Source organism: Alosa alosa, chromosome 20 (assembly GCF_017589495.1).
Source record: "Alosa alosa isolate M-15738 ecotype Scorff River chromosome 20, AALO_Geno_1.1, whole genome shotgun sequence".
NCBI lineage: Eukaryota > Metazoa > Chordata > Actinopteri > Clupeiformes > Clupeidae > Alosa > Alosa alosa.
Genome location: NC_063208.1, coordinates 21221847 through 21239793, shown reverse-complemented (window position 1 = coordinate 21239793; position 17947 = coordinate 21221847). Strand labels below are relative to the sequence as shown.

General features: G+C 40.8%; 2 protein-coding genes across 2 annotated transcripts; both read left to right on the top strand.

Moving 5' to 3' along the window:
• The first annotated feature begins 1174 nt into the window (after window positions 1-1174).
• LOC125285702 (mucin-2-like) lies at window positions 1175-11746 on the top strand. Its single transcript, XM_048230247.1, has 4 exons — window positions 1175-1967; window positions 2805-3527; window positions 9805-11561; window positions 11740-11746. Exons 1-4 carry the CDS (start codon window positions 1923-1925, stop codon window positions 11744-11746), a joined length of 2532 nt encoding a protein of 843 aa, XP_048086204.1. The 5' UTR covers window positions 1175-1922.
• A 187-nt stretch (window positions 11747-11933) lies between these two features.
• On the top strand, window positions 11934-17447 carry LOC125285701 (mucin-5AC-like). The gene is made up of 3 exons (XM_048230246.1): window positions 11934-12867; window positions 13756-14307; window positions 17440-17447. The coding sequence occupies exons 1-3, from the start codon at window positions 12030-12032 to the stop codon at window positions 17445-17447; spliced, it is 1398 nt and encodes a 465-aa protein (XP_048086203.1). The 5' UTR covers window positions 11934-12029.
• Window positions 17448-17947: the final 500 nt, after the last annotated feature.

Below are 17947 nucleotides of genomic sequence, written 5' to 3'. Positions count from 1 at the left end.
TAATGTATGTAGATGTAGCAGTAACATTATAATAGTATAAATAATAATATAGATATATGCAGTGTATTAACAGAATATAATAAAACAGATATACATAACATACAGCTATGTGCAGTGTGGAAACAGTGTCATTGTAGTGCAGAAACAACATTATAAGAGTAGTAAGAATAAGTCTATGTGCAAGATGAATAGTATAAAGATCAGTAGAATAACTATGTATAAATGTAATTACAGTAGGCTTTAATGTCAATAAAAGTACAACCAAAGCTGAGCTTGATCAACTAGAACGCCTAAAGAACCAGAACTTGAGTGTAGTTTTTGCTGGGTCCCAGGCCATGTTGGTCTGAGGGGAAATGAGAAAGCGGACAGTGCTGCTAAGCAAGCCCTCAATGAAGAAGTCACAGAATCTCAAATCCCTGCCCCAGACCTTAAACCTATACTGAACTCTTACATCTCAGATAATCTGAATGGGATTAATGTCCACTGGTGAATTTTGGCACATTTCATGATATGGGCCACACAAAATCACGGTGTTGCTAAAATTACTCCTATTGTGGCTATTAGAGACATGCGCACACACACACAAAAAACATCACTAATGTTGTGGACATTCCTTTATTCTGAGATCGTCAATAGACTCTCAAAACAATCCCAAACAGACATAAAGGTCTTTATAGAGCAAATCTATATAGATTATTTGTCAAATAAACCAGTAAAACAGAATTAGGGGATGGAATATATAACATTCACACTCATAGCTCATATTTTTTAAATAAATCAGTGAAAAAGTATCCTGACAAACAAGCAGCATTTTAATGCCTTAGTCATATTTCATAATTTCACATTTTTCTCTAGGTTACCTGATAGCCCAGCTTGAGAGGTGCAAGACGCGTGACATTATTTATTTTTGCAGCCAATCACTGCTGTTGTTTTATTTTATTGATTTGATTTTAGTCATAGAAGCTAAATTCGAAGGCAGGCCACAGGTAAAATCCAACGAACTGCATTCACCCTGCAAGGCAATAGTTGAATAGAGCTTTTGAGGTATTGCCACTGCTCCAACACTGAAAGGCACTGTTAGAATGCTTGGATCAAGCCGGGTTCAGCATAGCGTATGTCACTGTCTGCTCACATTGGTGACCGGACCAGGGCAAGTACACTTTCGCAGTTCCCGCCGGAAATGCAGTCTAGTTTAAAATGTAATCCCTTAAATGTACAGGTGTAACTGTATTCTGAATACCACCGATTTAAATTGTAGCTGTATTTAGTAACTCATATTTTGTATTTTAAATACATAATCCAGAAATTCTTCCCTGCCTGTGGACAAGTGGACCCAAATAGAGTATGACAATCCAGGAAAGACTACTGATGTTAAAATCGTTTTGTTTACCCAAGCACCATATTTTGGGAGGGAAGTTTAAACAACAAGAGGTACTACTAGGCCGTGTGATGTGCTGCCATGTTCATGGCTAAAAGGGTGAAGTCTAAAAAGCAACCTGGAAGCCTGCCACAGGTAATGGCAACCAGGAAGAGTGATAATGAGCCAGATTTCCTTAAAGCTCTCTTAAACACCCTTCAGGAATGCCCTTTTGAATTGAGGTCAGTGTTGACTGCCCATCAGTCATGCAATCTTTGGCTGATATGTAACTGGAGGCTAATATTTAATTTACCAGGAAGTACTGTATTGGAAGAAAATCATGCTTACGCTTATCACATAACTAAGGCAAAGTCAGAGTTGTATATAAAGGCAAATGCATTTCACGCTTTCTCAGCCTCACAACATCGCAGCATCACATCACACACAGTAAAAGAGTGACGGCAGGGCTAATAGGACGTGATCATTGCCCTCTATCCTAGAACACTCTTGAGGATTATTTAAGTCTCTACAGTCGTTCGTCTCAACCTCTACATCCACCTTCATCATGAACCTCCTGCTTGTGTGCTATGTGGCTTTCTCTCTGGCTCAGGTAGTTTATATTACTTCACATTTGACATTATATTCAATGTGATGCTATGCTTTTGTCATGGTGTTCATTCACATACCATAGTGTGACATTCTGTCATAGTACAGTTTGACAGTGAGAAAAGGAGAAATGTATTTTGACAGAAGGAAAGTTTTGTCATTTTTTGTTTCTCCTGTTGTATTCAACATTAAAATAAGCCATAAAACCTTATCCATAGGTGTAAAATTGTTAATTTCTCTCAATTGCTTCGAGCAAACACTTTCAAAACAATTAACACACAGGCTTAAACAGAAGTATTCTTCTGTTTCACACATTGCAAGTTCTGAATTATGCAAGCAATTATTAGCTGTGAATAGATGTTTTCCATTTCTTTTCCATCCAATAGAGTTTGGAGTTTATCAATTTAATTGTTAATGTAACATGTTTGAAAAAGTGTATAAAAACATGTGAAACCAATAAAAAGGTAATTATGAAAGATATTTGTTTAAGTATAGAGTGTTTTATGAAGTAGATGTCATTGTTTTACCTTTTCACTTTATTGGTGTATTGTTAGCCTGTTATCAGTTCATTATTCGTTTTACTTTCATGCCTTTCACGTCTCTTTCATGATTTTGGTTTATCATTCACCTTTGTTTGACTAGTTCTGTTGCTTCCTGTTTTAATCTCTACTTCTTAATATCTTGTTTCTCCTTGTCACATTTTTTAATTAGCATGAGAGGTTTATAGTGTTTCACAATGATAATGCATAATTTAAGGTTTCTAGAATAAATCCGACAATAAACCCATTTTATTTCCTAGTTGATCCCATACCCTAAAGCCATTTTTCTTCTCTGTTATTAGATGACCTCAACCACAACAACAATCAGAAACACAGCAGTTTCTACAACAACCAGGGGAACCACCACAGGTGCAGCTACAGCAACAAAAAACACCACAGTCACCTTGAAGCCCACAGGAACAACAATGGCAAACACCACATCTGTCATAACCACAGTGGTTGAACCTACAACAACAACAACAACAACAACCATGCCAATCACCACAGCTAATCCTAAATCCACCACCACAAGTGCAACTACAGGAACAACCATGGCAAGTACTAGAATTGTAACAACAGCAAGAACCACAACAACTACCACCGTTGAACCCACAAAAACAACTAAAGGAACCACCCCAGGTGAACCTACAACATCAAAAACCACCTTGAAGCCCACAGGAACAACAATGGCAAACACCACAGCTAATCCTAAATCCACCACCACAAGTGCAACTACAGGAACAACCATGGCAAGTACTAGAATTGTAACAACAGCAAGAACCACAACAACTACCACCGTTGAACCCACAAAAACAACTAAAGGAACCACCCCAGGTGAACCTACAACATCAAAAACCACCTTGAAGCCCAAAGGAACAACAATGGCAAACACCAAACCTGTCACAACCAAAAGAACAACAACCAAAACTACAACCATCTCAGCTGGCACCTTGGGAACCAGTGCCACCTTGCTAAGCTTCATGCTACCCATAATTCCTCTTCTGTTAAGTTTTGTGTTCAGCTTAGACTGAGATTTGTTTGCATACAGGAGAATAGAGGCAATTTAGGTCATGTTCATTAAAAAGTAATCCATCCATCACTGCATTTATGCATAGTGAAATCAATATGGTATTAGTCAATTGCAATTGTCAATTTCTTGAATTTCCCCTGGGGATCAATAAAGTATCTATCTATCTATCTATCTGCAAGTTATTATCCCCTTTGCATGTCTACGTTTCATCTCTGATTTTTTGAAGGCTTTATGAATTAGCAGTTGAAGTAGTTGATGGAATTACCAAGGGTTAATCATTATTGCTTTCTACTATTTATTTGCTGTTAAAATTTTGAATGTGAGGAACAGATATGCATATACGGAAATTATCAAAAGGAATAGGAAGGACAAACACAGTTTTCCTATTGTGTGTACGGATGTTGCTTTTTTAAATTTTACTTCATCTTATTTTCTCATGGGTGGGGACTACGGGGAAAATACATCTATATACTATACATTTACTGAAAAACAATGTGTGAAGTAACTTGTTTTCAAGTGATGAAATTAAATGGGGATGAAATGGAACACAATAAAGCATATAAAAATGTGTTCTTGGCCTAGATGAGTATCGTTTGTTATGATTGCTTGTGGCTGAGAGGTGGGCTTGGTCTATGCTCTGTCTTTGAGCATTGTCTTGGTTAGTCATGATTTTCACCAGGGTCTTCACATCTATTCACAGAGCCACAGATCAGCATCCATGTCAAATGTAAATTGAATTTGGCATCAGAATGATCACCGTTATTTAAGCTGTAGTTGGTAAGTCAGAATGAGGGGACTTTTTTTTCCAATTTTTTTTTTAATGTTTACAACTCTCATGCCCCTCCCCCACTACCACCGAGCAGCCTCTCATCAAGTTTGTGCTCGTCAGTGCGCACCAGACTGTGATTGACAGTCAGATCTCACACAGTCCTGCTCTGATTGGACCAGAAGAACCGGGAGCTGTGGATTTTTGCAAAACAAATAACAGGCTAGGTCAGGGGTCGGCAAACTTTTTGGCTCAAGGGCCACATTGGGTTTTGAAAATTGGCCAGCGGGCTGCACAACAACCCCTCCCCCACCCCTCCACGACACACATAAAAAAATACATTTTTTATAGCCCATCATTTAGTATGAAAAGTATTTCTTTTAAAATATTAATTGCTTAAAAATACTGCTAATTTTATGCTATTTAACAAATGTATAAATTGTGCACTGTCACTTTAAGACAGTCGCTTTAATTCACGTTTATTTCTCAATGATCTTCTGCCTGCTCCGCTATGCCTAGTGCTGTAGGCCTACCTACGGCTGGGCCCTCTCACAGTTTTTAAATGGTCAGTAGTGGGAACTACTGTTACTTTCATGATTTCCTTTTAAACGTTTCTTATAAGAAGGAGATATCAATTATCAACAATGACAAGCCAGCTGGAACCTGCGGCTCTCTCTCCCTCTCCTGAGTGCAGACGCGTTCCCAATTAAATGGATCGCATAATGTTCACGTTAGATCTGCTGCAAAAGAGATAACTAAGAGTTACGTTTAACATGATGTTATCTCTATTTATCATGATGTTTTGACATTGCTCGGCGGGCCGGATGAAAGTGCTTGGCGGGCCGCAGTTTGCCCCTGCTCTAGGTGGAGGTAGAAGTGCGTTTTTAAAAAAAAAAAACAGCTGATTTATGTTGTTCTGTTGGAGCATAGTATCGGTCAAAAAAAAAAAAAAATAGAGCACAGACTGAATGGCCAGGTATTGCGTGAAAAGAAGGACCTTTCTGTTGACAGGCAGTCTGGATGTCTTCTATGTCTCTCTCTGGACGGAAGTTGGGGAATGGACGTGTAACGAATGCCAGCTAACTTAGCTGTGCTTGTGGAATGTTGGTAAAACCTCACTCCCCGACGCCTCAAGAGTGCTGCTGGCATACGAGCTAGTAGCCTGGGTTTTTAGCTGAACTCTCAGCACGCTCAACTCCCGATCCGAGGTGCTGCTGTTTGCGGGTTCAAGTCCGGACGTGTGCAGGGCTGAATCGTGCAGGTTCAACACAACACAGGTTACAGACGCAGAGAACCAGGGGTTCCTCACCACATATCCTGAGGGTATATGGGAAAAGAGGGCAGGCAGAGAAGAGGATATCAGCGTCATTGCCGAGTTCAGTTTCATATAGTGTCCTAATTTACACATCAACTCTATTGTGTTACACATCCACTCTATTATTTGTTACCAAATATTACATTGATCTGTTACAACGCATAAGGCCATGACTGTGTCTCAATTGGTGTACTGTCGTAAGTACACTTTCATGCAGCACCCTATGTGCACTGTGTGCTTACTGACGGAGTGCGCAAATTTTAACAGAATAGTGTCTCATATCAAACAATAACTCTGTGCACTTCACGGAAATGATGATCGCAAAATTTAAATATAACTTTATTGGTGTCCTCTATTCGAAAGTGACATGGTCATACTGTGTCAAAAAACATGAAGAGTTTATGTTATAACTTGCTTGTACCTCTGTAAAGTGTGTTTTCCACTGCTGCTGTTTCAGCTTTCTCAACCGCGATGGCCACGAGTTTGAAAACGCTCCCTCCCCTTCCGCTATATAGCCAAGATGGCGTCCGTTGAGGGCAAAAAAGTGTCCAGCATTCCACACTCAGCCTTTTGACCGTTATGAGTGCACCATTCAGGGACTTGCAGTGCCCTTCGTGTTGTTGGAATTTTCAGTGTGAACGCCCTCACACACTCAAATTAGGCATTGTAAGTGCAGAGATACGCGATTTGAGACAGAGTCCATATCTTAACGATCTAAAACGCAAGTATCAAATGCAAAATGCTAGTAGCTTTGTGGGCGGATCTTGGGTGCTGTTGCTATTTTACTGGCGGGATAAATTACTGTTGCCTTAACGAAATCTAAAATAGGGTGGTCTGAAGTAGCTACATTACTCATGGGTGTGGTTTGGGCGTAACATGCAATAAACCAACCAGAGCGTCATCTCACTTTCCCTTTAACAAAGTCCTTTTAGGCAAGTCAAATTAGGCATTGTAAGTGCAGAGATACGCGATTTGAGACAGAGTCCATATCTTAACGATCTAAAACGCAAGTATCAAATGCAAAATGCTAGTAGCTTTGTGGGCGGATCTTGGGTGCTGTTGCTATTTTACTGGCGGGATAAATTACTGTTGCGCCCCACGCAAATCTAAAATGGGGTGGTCTGAAGTAGCTACATTACTCATGGGTGTGGTTTGGGCGTAACATGCAATAAACCAACCAGAGCGTCATCTCACTTTACCTTTAACAAAGTCCTTTTAGGCAAGTCCCTCTACTCTGCGGCCATATTGCAACGCTTTTTGGGCACTTATCGGGCATCTATTTCGGCTTCACGACACCAACCTTGCTCCAGCGGCGAGATCACAACACATGATTGGCACAATGTCTTCACAACACACCACATGATTGGCTGAATGTATTCACAACACAACACATGATTGGTTCAATGTATTCACATGTCGACGTTTTGCCGCGGAAGGGGTGGGATATGTGTAGACAACTGCCATATTGGTGTTACAAACTAACCCTATGCATTTCTATGGAGAATTTTTTGAGTGCTGTGTCTCCTCATTAGAAAGTCTCTGCCTTTAACAACAGGCGGTTTGATCCATGGCGGATTGCTATTATGATGGCGGATTTACCAGGCGCAGCCAGGAGCATATATATGGACTGTTCAGTTGGGAACAGTTTGCTATTGACAAAATGTAGTACAGAAATGTCACAAAGAAATACTTTCTGATGTTTTGGGATCACTCTCACTGAATCACAAGGTTATGAATGCATGGTAATATTTTTGCAATGTAATCTAATATTAGACCGAGATTACTTTGCTTACCTCACTATAGACGATGCAGCTCTTCTGTCAGATATAAGCTCTCCTCTCCTGTGCTGTTGCTGAGGCATTTGGGTTAAATGACATTGGCATATGCAATTCAACATTACGTCTCCTTAAGTCATCTAATATTTCCTAATTTATGTCATCAACACATCCATGATTCATGGAAATGTGTATGCAAGATTTATGCCTATTTTTTCACATCTTCATGGACACCACAATGATTTCCCTCACGTGGTAATATTTTTCATTGTAATTATGTATGGTTTGCAGAAATGGGAACTACTGCGTCCGTGTATATGAGAGGAGCCAAGGTTGTGCAGCACATGCTACATTATGGCCAACCAGACGCGCCTGCCCTGCAGGTGTATAGCCGTACCTTACCATCAGGCAACTCAACAACAAGAAACAATTTCCTCTGTGTGTGTATTCACACCAAGTTGACCTATACCATAACTTTCCAACTCTGCACAGTATCCCATTAACTGCATGACAGTAGGCTATTTACAATATTTTCTGTAAGGTTTGTAAACATGTTATCATCAACTTAATGCACGCACAACTTTTGTTTGAACAGGAGAGAGAATAACAACGCACAGACGCAGCAACTACAGAAATTGTAGCCAAGGCTACTTGCTGCTATGTCATGCACCTTGAAACCAAACATACTTGGTAATGAACCTGCTCCTGATTCTGATTAAAATTGTCAGGGAGCGTACCCAGAAATTAGAAAGCTAGATACCGCATTTGGGAAGGAAGTTTAAACAACAAGAGGTACTACTAGGCCGTGTGATGTGCTGCCATTTTCTAAAAGGGTGAAGTCTAAAATGCAGCCTGGAAGCCTGCCACAGGTAATGGCAACCAAGAACAGTGATAATGAGTCAGAAAGACATTCCCCCGGCCCAACCTCTCTTAAACATCCTTAAGGAACGCCTTTATGAGTGGAGGTCAGTTTGGCCTCCCATGTTTCACAAACATATTTACAATTGTTGGCTAATATGTAGACTATCTGGAGGCTAATATTTAATTTATCAGGAAGTCTTGGGAGAAAATCATACTTGCGGTAATCACATACCTAAGGCAAAGTCAGGGTTGTGTATAAAGGCAAATACATTTCACAGCTTTCTCACAACATCTCAGTATCACATCACACACTGTAAAAGGGGGTCAGCAGGGCTTACAGGACTTAGGACTTAAGGAATATTTGCGTCTCTACAGTTGTTAGCCTCAACATCCATCTCCACCTTCATCATGAACATCAGAAGGCTTGTGTGCTATGTGGTTTTCTCGCTGGCTCAGGTACTTTATATTACTTCACCTTCGACATTGTATTCAATGCGCTGCGTTTGTCATGGTGTTCATCCACTGTGGCATCAGACAGAACTTCTCTATTTACTCGACTTATACTGTATGTCACAAAAATCAGCAAACACAAAGTGTGATGATGATTGGAGACATTAACACAGTGAGATTTTTGAGATTTCATGAGTTCATGACTTGATACTTCAATGTAGTGCATGACAGTGAGAAAAGGAGAAAGGTATTTTGATGGAAGGAAAGATTTGTAATTTTGTCTGTTTCTCATGTTGTTTCTCCACTCAAGACTTATCCATGAGTGTAAAATTGCAATTTCAATTGTTTCAATTGCTTGCAAAAGTCTCTAACAGTGACAAAATATTTAAAACATGTACAAAAGCATGACAGAAAATAGCAAAAATAGCAACATAGTACCAAGGTATCCCTTATGGATAATGAATGATTGCTGATTGAATAATTGAGCAAAGGAGTTTCCCGCAGTGGCATTACAAGTTCAGAATTTTTCAAGCAATATCTATTAGCAGTGAAAACTGGTAGATGTTTTCCATTTGTTCTACACAATTACATGTAATCCAATAGAGTTTGTAGCCCTTCAATGAGAGCCATGTAGCCAGGGAAATTAAAATGAAAAAGTGTATAAAAACATGTGAAACCAATGAACAGGTTATGTTGCAAGATGTTTTTTAAGGATAGACTGTTTTTATGTAGACTGTCATCATGTGTTATCACTTGTTACACTTGTGTATAGTTAACCTGTTATCGTTTTTTTCATTATTTGTTTTACATTCATGCCTTTCATCTCATTAGATTTTGGTTTATCATTTACCTTTGTTTGACTGGTCCTGTTGCCTCTGTTTTAATTTGTACTCTTGTTTCTCACCTTGTTTTAATTACCATGAGAGGTTTGAAGTTGTTGCCTTCAAACCAACAATGATAATGCATAATTTGGCATAATAAGGTACAATATCTAGAGCAATAGAATAACTATTCCTGTAAATCAGACAATAAGCCCATTTTATTGGGCAGATGATCCCATACCATACTGTATAAATATATATAGCCATTATTTTTCTGTTATTAGATGACCACCATGGTGCCAAAAACAGCCGCACCTACAGCAACAATTCTACCCATAACAGCTGCCATGGAGATCACTATGAATGTCCCTGTGACAACCACCACGGAAACACGAACAACCACCACGGAAACAAGAACACCCACTACAGTTGAACCCACAACAGCAACACCGAAGGTAGCCACTACAGGTGTACCTATCACAACTGAAATCAACCCAACTACTGAAGCTGCATCTCAAACAACAACAGTCATGCCAACCACCACACCTATATCAACAACAACCATGGCAAATACTACACCTGTAAAAACAATAAGAACCACAACAGCCCCACATGTTGAGCCCATAACATCAACAATCAATATAGGTGCACCTACGACAATACACACCATGTTAACCTCTATGGCTGAAGCTACAAGGACAAGCATGGCAAACACACCGCCTGTGACAACAACAAAAGTAGCAATTACGAAATGTGTATGCACAAAAATAACAATCATTGTAACAGATGCACATACAACAACAAAAACCTCTCCAACTACCATGTCAATGACCACGCTCACACCTGTGTCTACAACAACAACCATCGCAAATACCAAGCCTACCACAACAAGAGTCACAAAATCTACCACAATTGAACTGCCAGTGAGTAAAACCAAGGTAACCATCCTAAGTACAACAGCATCAATAACACTCAACCTGACCCCTGCTGCATCTCAAACTGCCGCAACCATGCCAACAACCACACCTAATATTCCATCAACAACCATGAAAAACATTCTATGCACCACAACAACTTCCACTGTTGAACCCAGAGAAACAACAACTAGAGAAACCATCTCAGGTGAACCTACAACAATCAAGGTAACGACAACAGGTGCACATATGACAACCAAAACCAAACCAACCACTGTGCTTGAACCGGCAATGGCTACTGACACAACAAAATCTGCATCAACAACAACCTTGGCAAACACAAAAGCTTCTACAACAACTAAAACAACAACCATGGAAACCAGCACAAGTGCATCTACGGAAACAAAAAACACCACAGTCACCTTGGAAACCACAGGAACAACAATGGCAAACACCATGCCTGTCACAACCACAGATGTTAAACCTAGAACAGCCCTAACAACCACCACAGTTGAACCCACGGTAATAACAGCCAACGTAACCACTACAGGTGAACCTACAGCAACAAACAATACTGTGACCACTGTAGTTGCATCTCCAACAACAACAACAACAAACATGCCAGTCACCACAGCCAACCCAATGTCAGCAACCACCATGGTTAAAACCACACCTGAGTCAACAAGAACCACAGCAGCCAGTACAGTTGAATCCAGAACCACAACAGGCAAGGTAACTACCACAAGTGCAGCTACAGCAACAACCATGGCAAGTACTACAACTGGGGAAACTGCAAGAACCATCACAACTTCCACTGTTGAACCCACAGAAACAATAACTAGAGGAACCATCTCAGGTGAACCTACAACAATCAAAACCACCACAAGCACTACTATTGAATCTTCAGAAACCACCATGCCGTCCACCATTAGTGCATTTACATCAACAACAATAACCATGCCAACAACCACACCTAATCATACGTCAACAACTATGGAAAACACTGCATCCATCACAACAAGCACTAAAGTTGAACCCACAACAATAGCCATGGTAACGACAACAGGTGCACATATGACAACTAAACCCACACCAACCCTGTGTATGAACCTACAACAACAGCAATGGCAACCAACACAACAAAATCTGCATCAACAACTTTGGCAAACACGAAAGCTTCTACAACAACTAAAACAACAACCATGGAAACCAGCACAAGTGCATCTACGGAAACAAAAAACACCACAGTCACCTTGGAAACCACAGGAACAACAATGGCAAACACCACGCCTGTCACAACCACAGTGGTTGAACCTAGAACAGCCATAACAACCACCACAGTTGAACCCACAGTAATAACAGCCAACGTAACCACTACAGGTGAACCTACAGCAACAAACAATACTGTGACCACTGTAGTTGCATCTCCAACAACAACAACAACAAACATGCCAGTCACCACAGCCAACCCAATGTCAGCAACTGCCATGGTTAAAACCACACCTGAGTCAACAAGAACCACAGCAGCCAGTACAGTTGAATCCAGAACCACAACAGGCAAGGTAACTACCACAAGTGCAGCTACAGCAACAACCATGGCAAGTACTACAACTGGGGAAACTGCAAGAACCATCACAACTTCCACTGTTGAACCCACAGAAACAATAACTAGAGGAACAATCTCAGGTGAACCTACAACAATCAAAACCACCACAAGCACTACTATTGAATCTTCAGAAACCACCATGCCGTCCACCATTAGTGCATTTACATCAACAACAATAACCATGCCAACAACCACACCTAATCATGCGTCAAAAACCATGGAAAACACTGCATCCATCACAACAAGCACTAAAGTTGAACCCACAACAATAGCCATGGTAACGACAACAGGTGCACATATGACAACTAAACCCACACCAACTCCTGTGTATGAACTTACAACAACAGCAATGGCAACCAACACAACAAAATCTGCATCAACAACCTTGGCAAACACGAAAGCTTCTACAACAACTAAAACAACAACCATGGAAACCAGCACAAGTGCATCTACGGAAACAAAAAACACCACAGTCACCTTGGAAACCACAGGAACAACAATGGCAAACACCATGTCTGTCACAACCACAGATGTTAAACCTAGAACAGCCCTAACAACCACCACAGTTGAACCCACGGTAATAACAGCCAACGTAACCACTACAGGTGAACCTACAGCAACAAACAATACTGTGACCACTGTAGTTGCATCTCCAACAACAACAACAACAAACATGCCAGTCACCACAGCCAACCCAATGTCAGCAACTGCCATGGTTAAAACCACACCTGTGTCAACAAGAACCACAGCAGCCAGTACAGTTGAATCCAGAACCACAACAGGCAAGGTAACTAACACAAGTGCAGCTACAGCAACAACCATGGCAAGTACTACAACTGGAGAAACTGCAAGAACCATCACAACTTCCACTGTTGAACCCACAGAAACAATAACTAGAGGAACAATCTCAGGTGAACCTACAACAATTAAAACCACCACAAGCACTACTATTGAATCTTCAGAAACCACCATGCCGTCCACCATTAGTGCATTTACATCAACAACAATAACCATGCCAACAACCACACCTAATCATACGTCAACAACCATGGAAAACACTGCATCCATCACAACAAGCACTAAAGTTGAACCCACAACAATAGCCATGGTAACGACAACAGGTGCACATATGACAACTAAACCCACACCAACTGCTGTGTATGAACCTACAACAACAGCAATGGCAACCAACACAACAAAATCTGTATCAACAACCTTGGCAAACACGAAAGCTTCTACAACAACTAAAACAACAACCATGGAAACCAGCACAAGTGCCTCTACGGAAACAAAAAACACCACAGTCACCTTGGAAACCACAGGAACAACAATGGCAAACACCATGCCTGTCACAACCACAGATGTTAAACCTAGAACAGCCCTAACAACCACCACAGTTGAACCCACGGTAATAACAGCCAACGTAACCACTACAGGTGAACCTACAGCAACAAACAATACTGTGACCACTGTAGTTGCATCTCCAACAACAACAACAACAAACATGCCAGTCACCACAGCCAACCCAATGTCAGCAACTGCCATGGTTAAAACCACACCTGAGTCAACAAGAACCACAGCAGCCAGTACAGTTGAATCCAGAACCACAACAGGCAAGGTAACTAACACAAGTGCAGCTACAGCAACAACCATGGCAAGTACTACAACTGGGGAAACTGCAAGAACCATCACAACTTCCACTGTTGAACCCACAGAAACAATAACTAGAGGAACCATCTCAGGTGAACCTACAACAATCAAAACCACCACAAGCACTACTATTGAATCTTCAGAAACCACCATCCCGTCCACCATTAGTGCATTTACATCAACAACAATAACCGTGCCAACAACCACACCTAATCATACGTCAACAACTATGGAAAACACTGCATCCATCACAACAAGCACTAAAGTTGAACCCACAACAATAGCTATGGTAACGACAACAGGTGCACATATGACAACTAAACCCACAACAACCCCTGTGTATGAACCTACGATAACAGCAATGGCAACCAACACAACACAATCTGCATCAACAACCTTGGCAAACACAAAAGCTTCTACAACAACTAAAACAACAACCATGGAAACCAGCACAAGTGCATCTACGGAAACAAAAGACACCACAGTCACCTTGGAAACCACAGGAACAACAATGACAAACACTACGCCTCTCACAACCACTGTGGTTGAACCTAGAACAGCCATAACAACCACCACAGTTGAACCCATAGTAATAACAGCCAGCGTAACCACTACAGGTGAACCTACAGCAACAAACAATACTGTGACCACTGTAGTTGCATCTCCAACAACAACAACAACAAACATGCCAGTCACCACAGCCAACCCAATGTCAGCAACTGCCATGGTTAAAACCACACCTGAGTCAACAAGAACCACAGCAGCCAGTACAGTTGAATCCAGAACCACAACAGGCAAGGTAACTAACACAAGTGCAGCTACAGCAACAACCATGGCAAGTACTACAACTGGGGAAACTGCAAGAACCATCACAACTTCCACTGTTGAACCCACAGAAACAATAACTAGAGGAACCATCTCAGGTGAACCTACAACAATCAAAACCACCACAAGCACTACTATTGAATCTTCAGAAACCACCATGCCGTCCACCATTAGTGCATTTACATCAACAACAATAACCATGCCAACAACCACACCTAATCATACGTCAACAACTTTGGAAAACACTGCATCCATCACAACAAGCACTAAAGTTGAACCCACAACAATAGCCATGGTAACGACAACAGGTGCACATATGACAACTAAACCCACACCAACCCCTGTGTATGAACCTACAACAACAGCAATGGCAAACAACACAACAAAATCTGCATCAACAACCTTGGCAAACACAAAAGCCTCTACAACAACTAAAACAACAACCATGGAAACCAGCACAAGTGCATCTACGGAAACAAAAAACACCACAGTCACCTTGGAAACCACAGGAACAACAATGACAAACACCATGCCTGTCACAACCACAGATGTTAAATCTAGAACAGCCCTAACAACCACCACAGTTGAACCCACGGTAATAACAGCCAACGTAACCACTACAGGTGAACCTACAGCAACAAACAATAGTGTGACCACTGTAGTTGCATCTCCAACAACAACAACAACAAACATGCCAGTCACCACAGCCAACCCAATGTCAGCAACTGCCATGGTTAAAACCACACCTGTGTCAACAAGAACCACAGCAGCCAGTACAGTTGAATCCAGAACCACAACAGGCAAGGTAACTACCACAAGTGCAGCTACAGCAACAACCATGGCAAGTACTACAACTGGGGAAACGGCAAGAACCATCACAACTTCCACTGTTGAACCCACAGAAACAATAACTAGAAGAACCATCTCAGGTGAACCTACAACAATCAAAACCACCACAAGCACTATGATTGAACCTTCAGTAACAATCATGCCGTCCACCATTAGTGCACCAACATCAACAAGAACAACCATGCCAACAGCCACACCTAATCATACGTCAACAACCATGAAAAACACTGCATCCATCAAAACAAGCACTAAAGTTGAACCCACCAACCAACAGGCCAACAGACCAACAGGTGCACACATGACAACCAAACCCACCACCACTGTGCTTGAACCTACAACAAAAGCTTCTACAACAACTAAAACAACAACCAAGGAAACCATCACAAGTGCACCAACAACAATCACAACTGCAACCACTTCAACTGGCGCCTTGGGGACCAGTGCCACCTTGCTACGTTTCATGCTACCCATAATTCCTCTTCTGTTATGGCCAGGGATCTGAAGATTTGAGCTGAGGATGCAGGGAGATTTTTTTCCATACACGAGAACCTAGTTATTTAGGTCATGTTCACGAAAAAGTAATCCATCCATCATTGCATTTATGCATAGTGAAATGGATATGGTATTAGTTTAAAGCAAATATAAATGTAGGTTATTATCCCCTTTTGCTTAGATTAGGTTTCAGTCTCCCTCTGATTTTTTGCAGGTTTTATGAATTAAGGCATCAATGTAAGTAAGACAAATGTAACATAGAGGTCAGTTTGTGGCCAACATGAGTGTAGTCATTCGGTGCATGTGTAGATAAAAAACAAAGCAATATTTTCTTAAAAAGATAAGCGTAATGAGATAAAAAAGACATGTTTTTTGCCCACGTGAGACAGGTGCATTTTACTCTGAAAAATCTGATGTACAGGCTATTTATTTACCCAAGTTCTCTGTTTTGAGACAGAACTTTGGATTGCTGAATTTACAACTTTACACATATAATTAAAAGTGTGAACTGACAATGTGACCTGCAAGCTTATTTCAAGCAATGGCTACCAGGTACAGTGGCAATTAATGACAATTACTTTTGCAACCTGCATACAGAAAAAGCTTTTGTACGTGTCAAATCAGCTGTTAATGGTGAAGCCATAAAACAGCTTAGGTCCAATTATTTGTAATGACTTTTTACAGCACCAAATAAATTTAGCCATTAGTCATTTTATGAATGATTTGTTAGACATCTAAATCAACCCAATTCATCATGGACAATTAATCATGGATGCGATCAGGCCTACATCCATGGAATCAGTGAGACCTTTGTCTTCAAATGAAAACTTTCTTATCTCAGATATGCATAGCACATCTACAGGGTTTTCACAATAATCTGAACAGGAACCACAGGGAAGAAAACTGCATGTTCTCACTCACATACCTGGGGTCGCAAGTCAAGGCCAGTGGAGTATATAAAGGCTGACACGTTTCTCAGCCGCTTCAGACTCACAACAGTATCACATCCTGCTGCAAAAGAGGGACATCACAGCTATCTGGACCCCGACCACCTTCCACTCTCTCCCCCAGGACACTCTCGCGGTGTGAGGACTATCTGAGTGCCCACTGTACCATCAGTTCCAACCTCCATCTCCATCTTCAGCATGAAGCTTCTGCAACTGCTCATGTGCTGTGTGACTCTCTGGTCACCTTTGCTGGCTGAGGTACTGCACACTATGTCTGTTTTTGTGATACTCATTCACAGGGATATTTTACTTGTATGTGACAGGATTCAGACAACAGGGATGGCCTTTATTAGGAGGCATTGGTTTATATGAAAGAAATACTAGAAGTGCTTACCTAGTTTCTTCATGCGTGTCTGTTTGATTTTAGGATTATCATTCCTTTGAAGTCCACTTTGAAGTTTTCACACTTGAAGTTTCACACATTTTTTTGATATGTCAGAGATTAATATTAGATGCATTCTTTAATATTTGATAGTGTAAGAAATACATTTTATTGAGAAACTGCAGTTAATGGATGGAAAGGAATTGCTGGTGAAACATTTGTGTTGTTTCTCTTTTTGCTCATTTTACCCACAGGGACATAGTATATTAAATTATTATATCATACTTTTTGTTGATTTACTCTATTTATTAACTCAGATTTTGGCTTTGTCAAAAACCACCGTAACCACCACAGTCAAACCAACAACAACCAATGCAACCACCACAGATGCACTTACAGAAGCAACAACCAAAGCAAGCACTGCAGCAGAAGAGACTACCACACCAACAGCCCCGACTATTTCCATCACTACAATAGCCACAATTTCAACACCATCTGGCACTTCAGGAATCAGTGCCACCCTGTTGAGCTGTTTGCTGCCCATGCTGCTTCTGTTGAGTGCCACCTTGTGGCCTGATAATTGAACATCCTGTGACTAAACATGAACTTGCATATCAACCAAAAAAAGAAAGGTGTCAGTCATTAATAACATGAATCCACCAATGTTATTTACACTTAATTTAATGTATGTCAACTAAAGCAAAAAGCTGTCCATTGTAATGAATGTCATTGTCATTGTCATTCATTCTTTAACATGGTTTC